Source organism: Polyodon spathula, chromosome 3 (genome assembly GCF_017654505.1).
Source record: "Polyodon spathula isolate WHYD16114869_AA chromosome 3, ASM1765450v1, whole genome shotgun sequence".
NCBI classification, from domain to species: Eukaryota; Metazoa; Chordata; class Actinopteri; order Acipenseriformes; family Polyodontidae; genus Polyodon; species Polyodon spathula.
The window spans coordinates 64,645,323-64,667,095 of record NC_054536.1 but is presented as its reverse complement, the minus strand read 5'-3'; the positions used below and the strand labels follow the sequence as shown (position 1 = coordinate 64,667,095).

At 36.5% G+C, this 21,773-nt stretch overlaps 1 protein-coding gene across 1 annotated transcript in view; it reads right to left on the bottom strand.

Annotated features, from left to right (window-relative positions):
- The window catches only part of LOC121313320 (zinc finger protein 407-like), a 259,938-nt gene extending 239,176 nt beyond the window's left edge, over positions 1 to 20,762 (bottom strand). Inside the window, exons 1-2 of the mRNA XM_041245722.1 lie at positions 20,678 to 20,762; positions 2,682 to 7,302 (exon numbers count right to left, since the gene is read on the bottom strand). Of these exons, the coding sequence (XP_041101656.1) occupies positions 2,682 to 7,266 (4,585 nt within the window). The 5' untranslated portion in view covers positions 7,267 to 7,302; positions 20,678 to 20,762. The remainder of the gene's footprint in view (positions 1 to 2,681; positions 7,303 to 20,677) is intronic.
- Between the last annotated feature and the right edge of the window lie 1,011 nt (positions 20,763 to 21,773).

Below are 21,773 nucleotides of genomic sequence, written 5' to 3'. Positions count from 1 at the left end.
GGAGATGCGTTTTCGTTTCTGTTTTTGTTTTTAACCAGCCTTCAACTATCCTTTCCCAATGCTGGATGACCTGGTAACACATATATTAAACAAAAGAGTACTGTACAAACTCCTTCCCAACATTTCTTATATTCTAATGTAAATCCTGGTTTCTAGAATACACCTAGAAAGTGGAATCCAAAGTCTGATGTGCCAGCATCGGAATTCTAATTGAAGGTTCCATGTATTTGTGGAAGTTTTAAAAGAGTGAAACATAATATAAACATTTAAAACTATGTTTTTAGAGTAGTATGCGTTACCAAACAGCTGTTTCTCGTGTGCTATTGTTAGCACAACGAGCAGTGCTGTTCACCAATTTACTTAACATGAAAACGACCACTGCATGGGATGAGACGTTTCGGATGGAGCAGTACACTTTATACTCAAAAGGTCAGCTGGTTACAGTAACATCAATTGTTGAAATCAGCAGGTCCAAACTGTTACCAACTTTTAACAAGAAATGCCTCAAGCTTCCTTAATAAGCTTGAATTTCAAGAAATCCATCCAGTCGATCAGTCTTACAGTATCTCACTGGAAAGTAATTTGTTTAGGCTACACTTAGTTGCAGAGATGGTGGGGTCTATAACTTTTACTTTAGAGGGCTGGGGAGTTGGACTGTTTATTGATGGTTACCTCGCTTCTCGCTTCCGCATTAAGTTGACTTTAAAATGCAATAAAACATATAGTCAGAGAAGAATTATGGACTACATTCAGCACTTAACCTGCTGGGCATTTTGAAATCGCACAAGTGACCAGTACAAACCTATTTTGCATTATAAAACGACAAAATAAATCTTAATGGATTAAGAATGATCAGCTATCAACACACAAGGGAAATTAAGTGCTGAAATTTCTACATTGATTATTTTAAATTATTAGCCTTACTCTCTTCTAGATTTTTATGCTTTGAGTGAGCTTTAACACATTTACAAGACATATTGACTATAATTACAAGGGAATTCAAGTAATGGACACATCAATTATAAGCCACATATCTTGACCAGACAGTTGCATAAATAATTCTAAATGGAGCTCCATTAGCATCTTTCTCATTGGCTTCATTTTTAAAGGACAGAAGGTAATACAAAATTAACATTGGTCAGAAAGGGAAACATTATCAATAAGCTATGTGCCCAGTTTCCACAAAATCATCCTAAACAAACAACCTCTATCTGCAAAAGAAGACTTATGTTAAAAAACATTTTAGTCCTGTACTTAATACAATTGGCCCTAAAGCTTTTACCATGGCTAAACTGCTTGGAATTGGGCCCTGTGACAAGCAGGCTGTAGTGGTGACATCAGACCCGGAAGAAAATCACAGTACTGCCAGGTGAAATGTGAATTGCGCTGTTATGCAGTTTAATACAGAAACAAATAAAAGTTTTAAACAAAAACAGCACACGACACGTTAGGCCAAAATAAATAGACAAACAAAACGAATAGACACTAAACAAACATTGCCACAGGCCCATATAATTGTTTTGTTCTACTTGTTAATACCTACCATGTGTCAAGCAGCTTCTGTGTGAAGGTTTGCTAAAAGCAAATAACTTTCAATTCGCAAATGAGAACATAGACCCTTAACATCTCATAAGAATAGTATTGTACTACTCCATCATACCTAGATAATAAGAAAACCAACAAATCAGAGAAAGCCCACATATTCTGGAACAGGTCTCACAAACAGGTTTCTTTTCCTTTATGAGTAGTCACTTGTACATGATGGCATTAACCATCAGCTAGTTGAATCTATGCTAGGAATCACTAATGCCTGTACCTGAAAACAATCTACACATACATCATGTGAATAAACTATATGCAGAAATATATAAAAATGATAACCTGTCGTCGAGGAAGGCACAGATATAATTCCCATTATTTTCTATACAGTGCAAGTTGCCTCCTAATTAACCATTATGTGTCCTGAGGCAAGAGTCAGAAATCTTGGCGGGCTTTAAGGGGTGCTATGACAGAATATGTTATAAAGGGCGAGAATATTATTCTGTAACAACAATGCTTTGCATAATGAAAGCAGTTGAGAAGTATTTTTTTTAAGTTTCCAATGATAAACAGCCATGCAGAAATATTGCAACAACCATATCCAAAAATCAGAGAAAATGATTGCAAACAGCATCAAAAAGTAAAGGCATGTTGACATTTGGCTCTGTTCTATTATTTTTTTACACTCACAATCTACAGTAAGTAGATTATGGAAGCCATTGTAAACTAGGTGACATACAAGGATTGTGGGAAACCTTTGGCTTTCAAGTCAAAAAATTCTATTCTTGTTTGAAAAGGTCGAATACTATGAATTTTGCATGATAAGTCTAACATAAATCATTGTGTTTACTGTTAGATGTTTCTGCTGTTATATTGAAAAAAAAACATTTTTTAAGGGATGCTCAAACTCATGGCTCCTGGGCATGCAATACATTTAATAAGGGTAATTCTGAGTGCAGAACAAGTGTGAAATTTTAACTATGTTACCTTGTTAAAAATGCTCACGTACAATTTACAGAGCTGTAACTTATTCCATCAAAACAAACTCTTTAAACAACTCATCCCCACAGTTTCAACTGATTGCCTTTATCATAGTATTTTGCTTTTTTTTTTTTTTTTTTTTAATGCAAAAAGTTACATACCTGTGTGAGTGCGAATGTGGGCTAGAAATGCCATGGAATTGCTGCTTTTGCAGATCTTCCCACAGTACTTGCAGACATTGCCTCGATTCTCTTCTCTTTCACTGTTAATCTGTTCTGTATCTTCCAAGATGTACTTGTTTACTTCTCTTAGCAGTTCTTCATGCTTCTCCTTAATATGCATGAAAAGTTCTTGCTCAGAATTAAAGGGGTCAGTGCATTTAACACACTTGAAAGTGGCACCTCCTTCTGGCAGCTCTTCTATGCTTGCTTGCTCATTCCTCAGATGACCTGCACTGGTCAAATGCTGGTGGAGGTTGCTCTCTGTGTAAAATGATTTTCCACAGAGTAAACAATGAAAAGTCTTCTCTTTTGTGGGATGTTTCATAGATATGTGCACATTCAAGCCACTAAGGCCGTCAGCCATGAATCCACAGTCTTCACACCGAATGCGAGGCTTCTCTATTTGTGAAGACCTTCTCTTCTTTCTAACCGGTTGTAAGTTTTCATTACCGGAAGCAAGTCCGGAACTCTGACCCCCATCATAATCAATATATTCAACATCAGAATAGTTTTTTAACAGAACAATGGAAGCATCAAATTTAACAGCTCTAGATAATTCCTTTGTCTGAGACTGACCAGCAAGATTAGATTCCTGCAATTCTAGGTCGCTGTCAACTCCTTGGAAGCCCTCAGTCACGGACTCACCCGTCTTCCAAACACTGTTTTTTACAGCTTCTTCAGTTTCATTTTGAACATCTATTTGAGCCTTTTCTGTAATATCATCTTCTTTACATTCAACTATCCTGATATTTATGTTTTGGTCCTCACCAATTTTAGTTCCAGATCCTCCTGAATGTAAATCTCGGCTCTTCTCTAAGTTGTTACCTTCACTGGCCTCACTTTCTAGTGGTGATCTTGCAGATTCTTCTATATTTCTATTCTCCACTGTTCCTCCAGTAACATTTGTGTCATTTTCCATACTTGTAGTCTTTACTCTGACTGACTCACTAGGACTTTCCTGTTGCGTTTCATCAGGACTCTCTTCTTGAAGTTCACCTTCCTCTCCACATTTGGCTGTGGTTTCCATGGGTAACACTTCTGCTGTTTCTTTCAATTTTAAGAGGTAGGCCTGGCTTTTAAGCTTGTGCTTTTCTGTTGTGGCATGTCTTGTCATCTCCCTGCGAGTGACAGCATAATAGTTGCAACCCATACATAAGTACTCAAAGTCTTTAGTATGTTTGCGTTTAACATGAAGGTCAAGAGATGAAAGGGAATGAGCAACAAAACTACAGTGAGAACAAGAATTAACTGCATCATCTTTCATTTTTGTCAAAGGCGAACCATCAAGAACATCCTGATTTTGTGAAGGAAAGCAATCCTCCAATATTTCAACTTCAACAGTATGCTCTTTCTTTTCTTGGTTTATCACAGCTTCTATCTGATTTTCAGGTTCTAAACCTGTATTGCCTTTAATGTCTTGTCCCTGGTCTCCAGCATTCAAAGTATCACGTCCCTTGTGATGAGCTTCTGCAACAACACTACCAAGAGAAACTTGTTCAGTTTGTGGGTTTGTCTTCACGGTCAATAATTCGTGTATTTTATGCTTCTTGGTAGAACAATGACGATCCATGTCTTCTTTAAGTATGCAATAGTACTTACACATTGTGCAAGCCTTCAAAGCATGAGACTTTATTGCGCTGCTTTCATTCTCCAATTCTTCAGACTTACTTGTACCCTGTTCTTTGTGAGAAGCTTCTAAAGCATCATCAGAGGAAACTGGTTCAGTTCCTTGGTTTATCTTCATGGTCATTACTTTTCGACTATTATGCTTCTTGGTAACACAATGACGATCCATGTCATCTTCACGAATACAATAGTATTTACAGATTTTACAAGCTCTCAAAGCGTTTGTCTTTATTACACTGCTTTGATGTTCAGTTTCTTCAGACTTCTCTGTATTCTGTTCAATGTGCTGAACTTCTACAACAACACCATCCAGAGAAGCTGGTTCATTCTCTGGGTTTGCCTTCAAGGCAGTTACTTCACGGTTTATATGCTTCTTGGTAGCACAATGACGATCCATATCTCCTTTAGTTACAGAAAAGAAGTTACACAACTTACAAGCATAACTGTACTGGTGGCTGTGCCTTCGTTTAATGTGAACATTGAGATTGGCAATACTGGAAGCAACAATCCCACAATGCTGACATTTTGTAGATGCAGTTGCCTTTGGTCGTCCTCTTTTACTTTTACTCAAGGTAGGAGCCGTCTGGGTGTCAGTCATACTACTATCCTCCAAATTCCCTGATGGCTCTTCAAGTGTTGTGTTTTCAACCTCAGACAGCCATCCATCTTGGATATTTTTGTTATTTTTCTCTTCAGTATTAACAGGTGAAGAGAAAATAGGTTGTTTCAATTGTTTCTGAACTGATGACATACTTACACATACTTCCTCAATAAAGTCTTCAGATGAAATGCCAAGATTGCTTTTCTTAGCCTTTTGCAAGTGCTTTCTCCTGTTGGTATGTTTCTCCATGCCTTCAAATGTCACTGTGTAATAATTGCATACCTTGCAACAGAAGTGATATTCTTTTTGATGTTTCACCTGTATGTGTTTTAAGAGAACTGAAGAATGTTTTGTTTTATATAAACATTTCTTGCATTGCAACTGGGGTTTGCTATGTGTTGAACGTTTTAGTAAGTTTACTGCAACCACTCGTGTTATTGATGGTTTCATTTGATCTCTTGGTATCTGCACTTCTATCTCAGTATCATTTTTCCTTAACTGATGTTTGTTACTTTGACAGTGCTTATCAAAGTCGCCTTTTACTACACACGCGTATGGACAAGTCTCACAAAAGAACTTCATTTCTTTTGTGTGGCGCCTTCCAATGTGATGCTCTAGACCAAGTTTGCTCCGAAATTCATAACTACAGTAACTGCAAACATACGGTGGTTTTTGGTTTGAAGATGGTGGCTTTTGTTTTGCGCCGCTCTTACTAGATTTTGAGTTAGAAGTATCCTTCCCAATAGAAGACTCTTGCTCTGCACTCATTTCTGAACCTTGCAGCTCCACCTCCACATTTTCAACAGATTGAAGGTTCAGAATGAAGGAACTGGAGCTTGACTCATTTTCCTGTGGAAGTTCAATATTAGCTTCATTTATTATTGTTTCGGATGCGGCTTCTGCATTGAACAAAATTTCTGTTGTGGCATCGTTTACTTTGATTTCACTTTCTGCGTGTTTTTCTCCAAGCAGGCTATCCTTTGCATTTACATCGACAATTTTGGTGTCCTTGTCCTGAAGTATCTTTTCAGTTTCACCTTCTTTTGGACTACAAACAAGATGCACCTCTTCAGTTGTATTCCACCTATTTGAAGGGGTTACACACTCATTTGCTGCCGAGTCTTTTTCAACAGTTTGGCTGCCTAGTTTTTCTTTGCTGGTGTGTTTCTTGTCTGTGGAACTATGAACATCAGATCCACCATCCTCATCCTCATCAGGTGTTTTTTGCTTTCCATCCTTAAACCTTTTGGCTGTCAGTGTTTTGGCTTTACTATTGGCTTCTTCATCTTCAGTTTCAGAGCATGCCAAATTCTGCTGTGTGGTTTCCGCATTGGGATTTTTGGTGTCTGTCTTTTTAGGTAAAATTTCAGGCTTCATTTCATCAGAACCTGGTATTAATAGGGTATTAATTGAACTTTCTGGGTCTGATTCTGTACTTTTAGATGGCTTTGTTTTGTTTTGTTTTTTAGCCAATACCTTTACCAACCCCCCCTTCGCTGCAAGATTCTGCCTGCGAAGGTGTGTCTTTCCAAGGTAATGAGCCTGAAGAGTACTGTCATCAAGACACTGAAAACAACAACATTCACAGGTGAATGCTTTTTCTTTGTGATTCTTTTTAATATGCTCATCCATGGATGTCAAATGTTCTGTCCTATAGTCACAGTGAGGGCAGATGTTCCCATTAGTCGATTTTATTGGGATTTTCTTGGTAGACTTGTCATATTCAGATGCAACTTCCTTACTAACAGGTATACTAGTGATGCCTTTCCTACACAAGTCCTTTTTGCTAACTGTGCTTTCCTTTTCTGCACTAGAAGCTTGTGATGGACTGGAAGCAGTGCTGTGGGAATGCCTTCTTGTTACATGCACTTTTAAGGCAGTGGGGGTTTTTCCCCTAAAATCGCAGAAGGAGCATGCACAGGTATCAGTATCCTTTTCACGATCATTTCCCATTTTCGGTTTTTCCTTTTCTATGTTGACATTACACAAATCATGTTCTTCTTGGCCAGGGGACACCTGTTGAAGCTCATTATCCTTCTCCGTGTCCTTTCCATTGCTCTCCTTTTTCTGAATTTGTTTCGATCTATCGAGCTTTAGTTTTTTGGCTACTAGGGAGTTTTCATGATTGTCTTCTCCAGCCTTTGAGTTACTCTCATTCATTTTATCTGGTTCATTCTTAAGTGTCTCCTTTTCTGAACGCAGTTTTCGCTTAGTCTTAGAATTACCTATCAAAGGAATACTTCCGTCGTATTCTGCTCTGTCTTCATTACGATCTGTAGCTTCTTCAGGGGCTTCCATGTTTTAGAAGGAGTTTATCCATTTATTAGATCTAACCTGTAGTAAATTACAAAAAGAATACGTTAGAAAACAATACGTCAAAAAACGTACACAGTAAAATCTTGTATTTGCCTACAGCTATGACCAAAAGCTTTGCATCACCCTATATAGAATTAACTACTTTGATTAATAAAATTGAATGAAACCTGCTGAATAATGTTACATTAACATATTGAATTACATACCCCTTTGTAGTTGCATGTATACTTAACGAACGACTCACAAAAGTTAAATACTATGACATTTCTAAATCAAACACAAACTATTATACTTCTATTATGGCTTTTGCAATATCATTTTGTAGTTTCTTTGATTACACAATGTTAAATAAAAGATCTAAATTATGTTCATACAGTTTTTTTTTTTTTTTTTTTTTTTTAATTATATCTCAGTCCAAAAGTTCTAGATGATACAAAACTTTTGCCCATTTTGCGGTGACCTAATTCAAGCATTCAAAATTCTAAAAGGTATTGACAATGTCGACCCAAGGGACTTTTTTCGACCTGAAAAAAGAAACAAGGACCAGGGGTCACAAATGGAGGTTACACAAAGGGGCATTCAGAACAGAAAATAGGAGGCACTTTTTTACACAGAGAATCGTGGGGTCTGGAACCAACTCCCCAGTAATGTTGTTGAAGCTGGCACCCTGGGATCCTTCAAGAAGCTGCTTGATGAGAGTCTGGGATCAATAAGCTACTAACAACCAAACGAGCAAGATGGGCCGAATGGCCTCCTCTCGTTTGTAAACTTTCTTATGTTCTTATGTTCTTATTTAAACTCAAAATAAGTATTTTCACTCTCTCTAGATTCACTTTCTCTCTTCAGTCTCATCGCTCTCAACCCATCAAACTCTGAAGTTCTTCAACGAAGATGCAATGATGTAATCTTCAAAGCTGTCCCAGAGAAGATGGGCTCCCTCCAGAATGACAAAGCTTTGCCTATAGAATTCATGGAGACAGTACACTGTGCTGCTTCACAGCTAATTTCTACAGAGAGGACGACCATGTTAAAGACTTTGTTTTAAACATCACACCAACAGAATAAGTATCAAACTTATACTGTGTGTTTACAACTAACTGAACTGAAGCCATGCTATTGATATTGTCACAACACGTAATTTGTGTATATTCAGCTAGATGCTGGAACACTGTACATGCGTACTTGTATACGTAATGCGTGACTGAACCGAACAATGCGTGAGACTACTTCACTAATGCAGAACTCTATGACCACAGAGCACATCAAATATTCAATTAAGATCATTTAACAATGCATTACTTTTCCTTGAATGTTTAATTTTGTTTCTTCTTTATACGTTTTTAACTATGAAGCCTAAACTTTACTCTTCTTCCTTTGAAAATACGAATAAATGTAATAATAATTTGGATTGTTAGGTTTCTTTTTGTCTTATAACAAATACACATTTATGAATGATTTGAAATACTTAAACATACATAATATTAATTGTTAATCTCTTTTCATCATGAATCTAGGGATAATTAAGCCAGAATCGCTAGTTCTTATTGAGGTATTGTGTTTATTATGGTTAATAATTACATTGTGAGCTATAATGGGTATTTTCTTTAATGGTAATTGGCAAGGACACAGTTGTGACATAAATCCTAGATATACAATGTAAATATGCACAACAGTGTTAAATTACATTTTGTGGCACTCAAAGTATTACATTAACTCTACAGTAAAACCACCCTTATAACTTGCAATTTAGAGGTGGGAGAACCCTTCTTCACAGTGACGATGCCAGGGGGAGGCGACAGGTGGCGGGAGCCTCCCCTCCTGCCTCCCCTAAAAAACTACATCTCCCAGACAACCATGCTAGGCAACCATGCAAGAGACAAATACACCCTACAAACCATTATCCAATCTCTGGTTTTCCCCCATTACCTTTACTGCCAATCGGAGAAAGAATATTTCAAAGCTACTCGGTAATTGTCTGTAATGGCGGTCAGTTGGTTGTTGAGCACACGAGTGAGAAACTGGACCCATGACTTGTACCATCTGGTAGTAAAACAAGTAGCCTATAATATTAAACAAAACTGTTTTATAAGTTAGGGATTTTGTATGAATGTATTTATTTTCCTGCATTGTGAGTTTTTAAGCTATTCCATGGTGTTGTATTTACATCTTAACTGAGATGAAGAATTTCACATTAAAATACAAGCCTGAAGTAACGTAATTATTTGTAGACATAAAGAGCTATGGTTTGTCCATTCTTGAAAATGTGGAATGTCCTCTTTATTGCAAGTTTAAATGAAAGGCATGAACCTATTTACAATGTTACCTTATTTAATTAATATTAGATTGCATCATACACTTTACAGTAGGTAACAGAGCTATGTATCATACAGAATGATTCGTTTTGTCAAGTCCACATTCAGGCTAATGTTTTTTTTTTTTTCCCCCACCTGTTTCTTTCATGATATTGTGTGTGCTGTGTACAGTAAAATAAGCTGTGCTAACAATAGGTATCTCTTGAAAATAATTTCTTCTCATTGAGTATTTAATATTACATTGCGAGTCGTCATAGTAATTTTGAGTTTACTAAAAACAAAAATTCACGAAAAACATTCTGCAGCAAAAATACTCCTACAGTCTTTTCTTAAAGCTTAATTTATATTCCATGGCTCTCCCTCCCTTATCTTTTATAAAAAAATAAATACATTCAATTCAATTAAAAAGCCCATTGGTGCTACCCCATTGTCTCCCCTCTCCTAGAATCCTGTAGTTGCCACCGCTTCCTCAGCAATGTTAAAAGAGCATAGCATGAGATTAACAGTACAACGAAGATGGCTGGTTCCATCTAGTGGACATTGACACCACAAGACAGATTTACTTCAGTTCTAATGGCTTTGGTTTTTTTTGGGTTTTTTTTTTTTTTTTTTTTTGTTTTTTTTTTTACAGTTGAATAAAAACTACTTACAGTATTTTTTTAAAACAGTAAAAAAAAAATTTTAAATAAAAAAATATTTTTGAAAAATTATAATAGAAGCCCTCTAACAAAAATCCCAACAACATCCCACAACTTGAGCTAAATCTGTATTTGGAAACAAGTGCCACCACACATCACAGCATCTCCTATACTAAACCAGCAAATAAGACCTTATACAAATTAGTGACACTAAATTATTCATTTGTGGTTGATGAATAGAATGTTTAATAATTTAGAATAACGAATACCTGTGTACTGTAGTGTGATAAAATGCAACCAATCAGAAGTCCGAACCCAATAATAAATACGTAATTTTCACCTGGAATCTGATGTTCTCAAGTACTAATGTATGTCCAGTAATTTGCTGTCTATATAAGTGTGACATGCAAACATAATAGCCCACCCACTATATCTCTATTGAGTTAATGAGTCAAGTCATTAGGTTCAGTATTTCCGTGGCGATAATTTAGACACAGATCTAATATATAGGCTACTATTTTAAAGGTGCAGAGTCCCATACGGTTTACATTTTGTGTATTATTATTATTATTTAGGTTGTTACATTATTGGTTCATATTAAAACTGCCTAACACAGCAAATCACACCAATGTGTGCTTGTAATTGAATCTATTTCAGTGAATTCAGCAGGTTAGCAAGTGGTCTTTTGGGGTGTTTTAGGGGAACTTCTTATCTGTAACTGTGCCTTTTTTGTCACACTCTTAATAAAAACATCCTGTAATTTATTCTCTATAACATTATCGCCACCATAAAGAGCATATTCTACAGTATATGTAATTGTGATGGGGTACACCCCGCCTGTGTTTATTTTGGATTATTATTATTAAATGTTCTATGTTGTGTTTGTTTTAAAACAGTTTTTTGTTATTGTTGTTTTACAGCATGGATGGGGTTTCCATTCCCCATCCAGATAAACTTGTGAGACTGCGTGGTGGGCAGCTAATGATTTAGAATTGGCTGTTGGCCACGCGTATGAGAAACCTTGTGCAGATTGTGGCAGAGGGAGAAACTAGGTAATTGACAGCCAGTTAATCCCTCGACCACGATATAAAAACCAGCTGCTTTTGCTTACCGGGGTTGGGTTGTTCAGAGGTGGAACTTTAAGAGCCAGAAAATATTATAACAATTGTTACTTGTGCTGGCTTTACAGCAGCGTGATACTTGCTTGATTTAGTATTTTATGTTTGTCTGTTTATGTTGACCACTGTGCCACTTTGTTTTGTGTGCAGTGTTTTGTTTAAACGTTTAATTTATTTAATAGGTCACCACCAAGCCATCCTGGCCACAGTAATATAATACCATGTATTTAAATAGATTATTTTCAGTCACTTAAAAGCACAATATGCTGTACTTCATCATGGTGTCTCCTGCACTACACTTTTACACAATGTGCCTTATTTTGAAAAAAAAAAAACACCTTGGATTTTTGCGTGGAAGAGCTGTAGACAGAGCATTAATATTTTGAAGGGCTGGCATCTCCCCGGTGTGCTGAAAACCAAGGACACCCGTGCGAATCAGCAGGCTTAGATAAACAAAGGCTTGTTTTAAAAGCACCTAGCGGGCCACGGCCCACATAGTTTGCACACAGGTCCAAACAAATCTTCGTCTATGTGAATTCCAGTTCAAGTACATTTATATAAAAAAATAATAATAAACACCAATTGTGTGCCCCGATGGCAGGTGTTTAAGTTTAGGTCAAATAGGCTATTTTTTTTTTTTTTTTAAATGCGCAGGCTTTAGCCTATCAAATCAAAGTAGTAATTGTGATGTAATATTTGGGTCGGATCTTCCTCTCATACGATGAATCATGTGCAAGTCACGTTTGATTGACAGCTTGTGAGGCAGTTGGTGCGGATCTGTTCAAAAGTCAGACGTTTATTTTAATGTGCATTTTTTAAAAAAGTTAGTAGCAGTGTGGCTGTCAACATGGCAAAATTTATTTAGAGTTTATTTTAGTAGAAAGGCTCAAGTGAACAGGATTAAGACAGCTGGCCGAATGCTGACAAATAGCTTAAAATTGCTGTCGTTTGAAGAGATATGTGCGATTTTCTGAGTGTCATGGAAATATAACTGCAGGCCCCTATGCTTTATCCTGTGTAAGGTGGAGCGGAGATGGGAGGATACTAACTAGGCAATGGTAAGTAACTGACTTTCATTTAGTAATTGCTTCAAATGTACTGTGTTCTCACTGGTTTGGTGATGCTGCCTGTTTGTACATTCACTACGAATATATGTAATACATTTATTTCTGTTTACTTAAAACATTTTAAATGGTTTATATGGGAGATATAGTGGTTGGGAGTGTTCTGTCTATAGACAGTTTTCCGTCGTAAAAATATTTTGGGAACTAAAAAAATAAGTGTGTTTGGAATGTGTACTGTAAACGGGCATTGGCATACGGGCATATGTTTTTTTGCAGCCAACGCAATATCTTTGTATAGCTGTACCTGAGAAAATGCAGTGAAAACGAAAGCAACCATATTTAGCTGGAAACGAGGTATTCTCAGCACAGCTAAGATTTTAGTTTTGGTTTGAAGGCAGCAGGAGCTTAGCCTGATTTTTAATTTTTCTTTGTCAGACGCCATTATGCAGGGTGACTTACAGAGGTAACAAGTTATTACAATAGAGCTAAGAGATTACAATACAGCTAAGAAAATAAGCAACACAGCTTTTTGTTTGGGGATTTTTTTAGTTTCTGTTTACACTTTTTTTTGTCAAATGAAACGGTTTTTGCAGTTATTGTGCACAGTGTGTTTGTTTCTGTAGGCTGTATGCACATGTGCTTTGTACTTGTAGTGCATACGTGCAACTACTGTTATAAACTGCAAAAAATGTTCACCTTGCTTCACTCGGCACCATACATTCTGAGCCTTGGCTAGCTTGCTCTGCTCAAACCCCGGGGAGATATTTGTTGTATTCAGAGTTTTAATTGATTTAAATCAAGTTTGTAATGTAAACTATTTCCTGTGATGTCAGACCTTAGATACTTGCCCGTCCACCCGAAGTTGGAGAACACCCAAATTTCCATTCCTAGCTACACCCCTGCTAGCGGGTAAATATTGTCTTTGTTAAAATAATCTATTATTATTGTGCATGTTTTTTTCTTTTCCTTTCGATAATGAGGTCATCATCAGCACAGAACTTCAATCACCACAAGGCCCTGTAAAGTACAATCACGCCCTCCTCCTGTCTTTCTTTCTGGAGCTCAGCATCCAATAAAACTACAAATTACACAAATGCTCACACTTCCATTCAACAAATCTGGCTAAAGAAAATGGTGAACCTGCTCACTTCTTGCCTCAGACTGGTTACTATGGGGATTCTTACAATGACTGCCACTTGTATGCTTTCTTGCTGATAAGGAGAAATAAAACATTCTTTTTTATTTGTCACCAATTTAAGAACTGTATCAGTACAATTAGAATTGTTTTTGTTTTTAAATGTACTTCTAAAGACTGTATCTGCCAACAGTTATTGACCATTTCATTTTACCCCACATTTTTAATAGAAATAAAATCTTGGACCAACTCCAGTTGTGCTTGTACTGTAAATTGTGAGAAAAAAAAACAAGCAAAGCAGATAAATAAATAAATAAATATATAACTGGTTTATAACATTGCTTACACGTGCTTTTTTATTTTAAATGTGTATAGCTTATTTATGCTTTTGTAATATGTATTTAAGACTTAAATGGGCATTCCCATGCTAATGTAACCATAACATCACCATGACAAATTCATACACACAATACAGTGAAATTTAAGGTATAGAGCAGTGATACTCAAACCGTGGCTCGCGAGCCGCAAGTGGCTCTTTAACGTGTCTCCTGCAGCTCTTTGCAGCGCATGATATTAAAACACTATATGATTATGTGAGGTATGACACAGGCCCGGTTTTTGGGATGGAACCGCATAACATTCTCACGTTTTGATTGGTCCATGTCTGTCACATGAATATTTTCTAATATAATGTTTCTAAGTACACACCACCATGCAACCCCTGAATGCACACACTACCATGCAACCCCTGCACGTATCACCCACCATCCAACCCCTGCACGCACACACCATCATGCTACCCCTGCACACTCACACCACCATGCAACCCCTGCATGCACATACTACCATGTAGCCCTTGCACACTACACACCACTAAGCAACCCCTGCACGCACACACCTAGCCATCACTTTTAGTGCATATTTCTGTAACAGAAGCACCTAGAATCACCATTCAAATGGTTCTAGACTCAGGGTACCAGCCTGAATGTAACATGTCCAGAAATAAGCAATTGTAGCAATTCTTTGCAAAAAAACAAAAAAAAAAACATTCAGGGTGTTCAGCCCCATTCATGTCTATGGCAGATAAATGCATATCTCCTGAACCCGAGCACGTAGAACCACCACTGAAAGTGATATAAACTCAGTACCATGCAGTTGAGCGAAAATTGTAAAGGGGTACTTGAGCTGAAAACTCTAGGCAGAAGGGGTACAGTTTCAAAAAAAGATTGAAAACCTCTGGCCTACAGTATCAACTATCAGGAATAGATAAGGAAAATATTGACTAATACATTAAGATTTATTTGAAGTTGTTGAAAGGCACTGGTCTCTTAAACCCAGAAGGTTTGATAAACCCATAGGCATGACTATATATTGATGGACATTACATAAGCAAATGAAATGTCATTTTTTTTTTTTTTGGAATACCATGTTCTTTCTCAAAAATGTTTTAATAGTACCCTTTAATAAAGAAAAATGACTGCTTTAATTAATTTTCATATATTTATTTCAAGTTTCTTCATTGTAATAAGAACTACGTTTAACATTTACATTTTATTTCTTCATAAAAAAAAGTTTTCTTAGAAGAATAAAAAATACATTATTGATTCATATACTAAAGGTTGCTCTCAAATGAATTCACAATCCAGTTTATGGTAAACTTAGAAACTCAGACTTAGAAATTCAGCTGTCAGCTAAGCAGATTATCCCAAAAGCTGCGCTGAATTCAAAAATGCAGAATTTGGGACGTTACCTAAAAACCACAGCCGCCCAGAATTTGGAGCGTTATCTACAAACCAAATCGACCCAGAATTTGGTACATTATCAAAAGCAAAGCGGGCCAGAATTTGGGACCTATACTTAAAACTGATTACATTAGAGATAAACTAATGTAACAAACCTGCAATAGTGTATATATTTGATATTAAAATACATTGTGCAAACGATTATAGATATATGCTGTTTGAAAGAAAAAAAGTACACCACTACAGAAAAAGCACGATTCTTACAGTCGTGCATAACATGATAATTCATATAAAGTAATAACCCATGGTTTGTTATATTAGTACAGCAAAATACCATGTTTTATTTTAATTGAAAGGTTGTGGAAATAACATTATCTAAAAACCAGAGCAGCCCAGAATATGGGACATTATCAGAGCGGCCTGGAATTTGGGACGTTATCTGAAAATTATAGCGGCCTAGAATTTTGGATTTTATCTGCAAACCAAATCAGCCCAGAATTTGGGACATTAAGCAGAGTGGCCCAGAATTTGGGATGTAAATGAAAACAGGAGCAGTCTATATTTAAACGGTGATTACAGTTGAGATAAACTAATGTATCCTGTAACAAAACTACAATAGTGTATATATTTGATATTAAAATACATTGCGCAAACAATTATAGATATATGCTATTTGAAAGAAAAAAGTACACCACTGCAGAAAAAAAACAATTCTTACATTCGTGCATAACATGATAATTCATATAGTAATAACCCATAGTTTGGGATATTAGTACAGCAAAATACCACGTTATATTTTAATTAAAAGGGTGTGGAAAGTAGATCTCTCACTTTCTTTCTCTCTGATCATAATGTTAAAAATGCCTGCAAGCTTTTCCACTTGTGTGACGACATATTCATGTGACAGACAAGGACCAATCAAAACGTGAGAATGTTATGCGGTTCCATCCCAAAAACTGGGCCTGTGTCATACCTCGATTATGTAGTTCATTTTTAAGCAATATAAAACTACATTTCTCCTTACACACTGCTAACACAATTTACACGCCAAGTTATTAGCCAATCAGGACGCTTTTACTATGTCACATGTTTCGTTGCTCGAATAGCTGTTGTGAGACTCGGACTGTAACAAGTGTGAAGGAACGCGAAATAATGGCGCAAGTTAAAAAAAGGCTAAAGTATGAAGATTAATACAGATCGTTCCGGGAAGAATGGGAAAAATGAATTTTCTTTGCGCATGGCAATGGAGGTAAATGCGTTAGCTTATTGTGCGACACTGCACTTGCTCAATTCAAAAAATCGAATTTGGACAGACATTTTCAAACGAATCACTCTAGGGCTGACACTGAATTCCCGCCAGGCAGTGAACTCAGAGAACAGAAAGTTAAAAAACTAAAGCAGCAAAGAGTGAAGCAACAATGTATGTTTCAAAGGGTTTGTAACATAAACCAGCAAGTTACAACGACTTCCTACAAAATCACACACGAAATTATTAAACGAATGAAACCCTTTGTAGACGGCGAGATGATTAAAGACTGCATCTTAATTGCCTGCGCAACAATGTTCCCTGACAAAATAGGAGCTACAAAAAGAGTTGAAAAACTTCAACTTTCAGATTCTACTGTGTCAAGGAGGGTTTCAGACGTTTCTGAAAACACTGAAAGTATCCTGAAGAAAAGGCTGACTCACTCTGAGTTTGTTAGTCTTGCGATGGATGAAAGCCTGGATATCAAAAACATCCCACAGTTACTGATATTTGTCAGAGCTACAACTGCTGAACTTGATGTGACAGAAGAACTTTATATGGATGTAAAATAATAGGATTTTCAATCAAATATAAACAAGTAGCTATGGTGACGTCACCAGTAAATTATGCAAATGAGTACCATCGAAAGTTCAAACCTTCCTTCGGTAATGAGTTCCAAACCTTCGAAGGTCAAAATGTACCCTTAGTTGCAGCCCTAGAAAATACCTCAATCTTTTCAGGTTTGATTACTACCAACCAAAATCTGAACTTTAAAACCACAAAATGTCAAAGTGTAACTCCACTGAAACACAGTTTTTAAGGTTCCCTTTCTGGCTGTTGGTACTTGTCTGTACATTTGTTTCCATTTTAATTCATTTGTACAGTAACTAGAATGGCCCAACACTCTCCAATTCTGCTTTACAGAATATTACATTTATTTCAAAAGTTTCTATCTGTTCCCTAGAAGGGTCTACGTTTAGAAACTTGACATGTCAAATCATATGTTTCTCCTCTTCGGATAGAGTGCTATTGTTGATAGGTCTCCCTATCTAACAAACAGGTTCGGTAAAACGAACATAGTAGGTGTTGTTGTCAGTGGTTAGAGGTTAGCTACTCTGCTGACTGTTGGGTAAGTGACTTTCTATGGATGGAGTGATAGCCTAGGTTTTGTTGGTACCTTCTTGGTAGAAGTGGGCTTCCTCCACCATGCAAGGGAATGTACTGTAGTTATGACATTCTTACTTATGTATCAATCAGAAACTAAATAATGATGTAGAACATTTTCCTCAGGTTTTACTACCTGTCTTACTATTTCGGTTATCACCAAAGCAGGTTTAATACAGTAGGTACAACAGTTTGAGGTTTAACTTTTTTTTTAGAGGGTTAAATTATTAAATTTGGTGGCAGTTCCTGTTGTAATTTGCAGTGGTTGTCTAACTTGGGCTGGTAAGCCCACTTCAAAAACAGAATTATGCAGAAAAACATGGAAACTAATAAATGTCTTTTGCATTTTATGATAAAGTAACAAAACAGACACCAGAAAACCAGATTTTGTTTTGTTTCGATGAATTGAAACTACTGTACCACTAATCTGAAAAGTGCTGGTTACAAAAAGCAGAAAATCCACCTTTCTAGATAGTAATGTTTCCATATAAAATACATTCTTGCTCACTTAAATATGGTAAATTAATTAATAAAATTTACATTAAGCAATAGTACTACCCTTTAAATTGGTTTTCTATACACACATATATATATATATATATATATATATATATATATATATATATATATATATATATATATATATATATACACACACACACACACACACACACACACACACACACACACAGTTTTCAGTGGCTACTGTAAGTGTTTTTATGCAACATTTTCAATAAGAGAAGATATGACCAATTTTTTAACTGGTGATAATAAGAAGCGGTGGGCTTAATAGGTACACTCCAACTCAAGTTACGGAATATCTTTGCGTTCACTGGTGGTATACATCTCTCTCTTCTGCTGAAAGGGTAACTTAATATCAACTTTAAAAATATTTACAAAAAAAGAAGCCTACGGTAAAATCTGCATCTGCAATTTAATCAGTTTAAACCATGAGGCTGAAATTGGCTTCTTATTCGCCTGTTTCTTATTCAGACTTTGATCTGCTCCAAACTGAATGATTGGCTTTGTATTTAAGGGGTTAAAATCACGTTGGGCTGAACATTTATTGGTGGATACTTATAGACGGGCAACTCCTAAACAATATTAATTTATTTTTTGCTCAGCCTAATACTGATTTCAGGGTCAAAGCAGCTGCGTATTTCAGGGGTTAAATAGTTTTGGGACACTTATTTCAAAGTTGATTCTCACACAGGGGGAACCCATCTATGTGCCTCATGTATATTTATGCTGGACCAAAACAGACTTCGATAGAAAAACAGCTGGCAAACATGACACAGATCGTGCATTCCAGCTTCTTATTCCCATAGAAATGGAACAGAAATTGAACAAGTAACTGTGGTATTTCAAGGGTGAAACTCTTTTGGCCACTTATTCTCACACAGGCAGAACCCCTCTACATCCCCCATATGTGTTTACCCCAGCCCAAAAAGGATTTTGATACAAAAACAGCTGGCAAACATGGCACAGACAGCACATTTCAGCTTAACACAAATTGATTGAGTAACTGGGGTATTTTGGGGGTTAAATCACTCTGATTTAACTGATTGCAAAGTTTATTATTATTATTATTATTATTATTATTATTATTATTATAAATTAATTTAGCTGACACCTTTATCCAAGGCGACTTAGAAGCATTACAACAGAAAATACAATATTAAAAAATATGCAAAAGTTATTATAATAGTTTTACTGTTATTTTTATTAGTCGTAGTAACAGTACTGGTAGTAGTAATGCTACGGTACCAACAGTCCCGATTTTCCCAGGACAGCCCTCTATTTATGTAGCATGTCTCCGTTTTTGCCTGGGTAAGTACATAGGGTTGACAGAGGGGTTCCCCCCTGTGTGAGACTCAGCTTTGAAATAAGTGGCCTAAAACTATTTTAACCACTGAAATACCCCCGTTACTTATTCAATTTGCATTATCTGTGCCATGTTTGTCAGCTGCTCTGACACTGAAATCAGTATTGGGCTGAGCAAAAAATAAATTAATATTGTTTAGGTGTTGCCCGTCTAAATATCCAGAGAAATGTTCAACCCAACGTGATTTTAACCCCGTAAATACAAAGCCAATCATTCAGTTTGAAGCAGATCAAAGTATGAATAAGAAACATGCAAATAACAGCCTCGCGTTTAAACCTGAGGTCTATACTAAAGCTGTTGAGTCCATGTTTTTTTCGCTGCAATTGGAACTAACAAAACAGAACAGAACTGGGGATGAGATAACTTAGTATTCACCTACAAATTTACCATATAAGTTTAGTGGCTACACACAAATATTGACCGTAGATCCAACACTTAAAAAATAAACAAAACAAAACACTCAACGGATGTAACTTTGAGTACAGTAATAATTAACCACAGCGCAAGCTAGTACTAGTAATGAGATGTGTACTACAGACAACACGCTGTCCACAAGAAATACAACCAGACAGCGAGGAAGGTTTAATGTGATGTTTAATACCCCTGGCTAGCAGATTTGCATTGTAACTGTCATAGGAACTAAGTCTAACACGAAATTATAAACGAATAACGTCAAGAAGTTTCTAATTTTTCAAATCTCTTGCTTGGAAAAAAAAAAAAAAAAATTCTATGACACCAAAATTGTTTTCTCGTCAGACGAACGCCATTCTTAACTTCGAATGCAACTCTGAAGACACAACTGATTGACAAGGCAAAGAGCTAATCAGACGCAGATTTTTAACAACTCGAACAGGCCTGTGTCCAATCTGAATTCAGATGGGGTGGGATTCCTGCGCCAAAGACAGAAAACGACGGCAGCACAGAGAGGCCCAAAAGTCTGCAGACCGATCTTGGGGGAAACGGTTTCGCAGCCAAAATAATCAGCAATCGTGATTATATTCAACCACAAACAAGTTGCCATTAGCATTTTAAAAGGCTACACTTTGATATAACTAACTGTTGTAAACGCCATGTACATTTTTTACATACCTTTGTCGCTGTATATCTTCGGTCCGCTCGCTATGTTCTTAGTCACAAGTGGCGTGCCGTAGAACGAGTCCTGCGTCATTCTCAGTTGATAGCGGCGTGCGTGGGGGGCGGGGGGAGCATTTTAGTTGATCAGGTGATGTTATAGGGAGGTGGAAACAGTGACCCAGGCAAGAAATAAATGGGACTGTATTCAAAGAGCGTGTGTTTTCATATTCTAGTTGATGTGCAGACCTTTTAGTCTGGGAATACAAAGATAAGCCACTCAAAATAGCAGACTTTTAGCAACCTTTCAGTTTAATTTAATGTACATTGAAGATATTTTAAAACGGTAGTTTAGTCAATAAATATAATACTGTATACAGTGGGACAATTTACACCAGAGATCTTTTTTCCCCCACAGTTAAACTGCAATATACAAATATAAAAGCCTAGTGTCTTTAATGTAACATTCAACAGTTATTAATGGAAATACCTATATTATTATAGCTAAGGATTAAAAAAAATAGTATTTATAGCAACTTTTTGTTGTTGTTGTTTTCCTATGTCATTAAACAAGCAAAGAATAAAAAGATATTCAGTACAGAAGGGGGCCCTGATAATGTTGCCAAATACTACCCATACCTAGAAAACACAAGGATCAAGTTAGGATTAGGCAAGAGATGCAATAATGTCCAAGGAATGTACAGGGTTAAGGAGGGATGGGCATGCTTGGATTATGCAAAGGATGACTAAGGAATATGCAAGTTGTGTGCAAGGTATGCGTTCCATCGTTCATTGTTATTGTATCATAATTGCATAGTTCTTGCTTTAAGCTTGTATTTCACATCCTTGCTTGATTAGCATAATCCTTGTAGTTTTTTGGTAAAGTTTATTTCAGCTGTTAATCAAGAAACAGGCTTTAAATCTGATTTTCAGATAATTAAACCATTACAAGGGTATGGCAGTAGCAAAAACATACCATTCCTTTTTTTACTTGACCTCAAAACATACGTTGTGACATAATTGTTGGTCCATTAAAAAGGAATAAGAAACCTAGAGTGTAATACTGAAATATGATATAGCACAACCTAGAATACTGACATATGATATAACACAA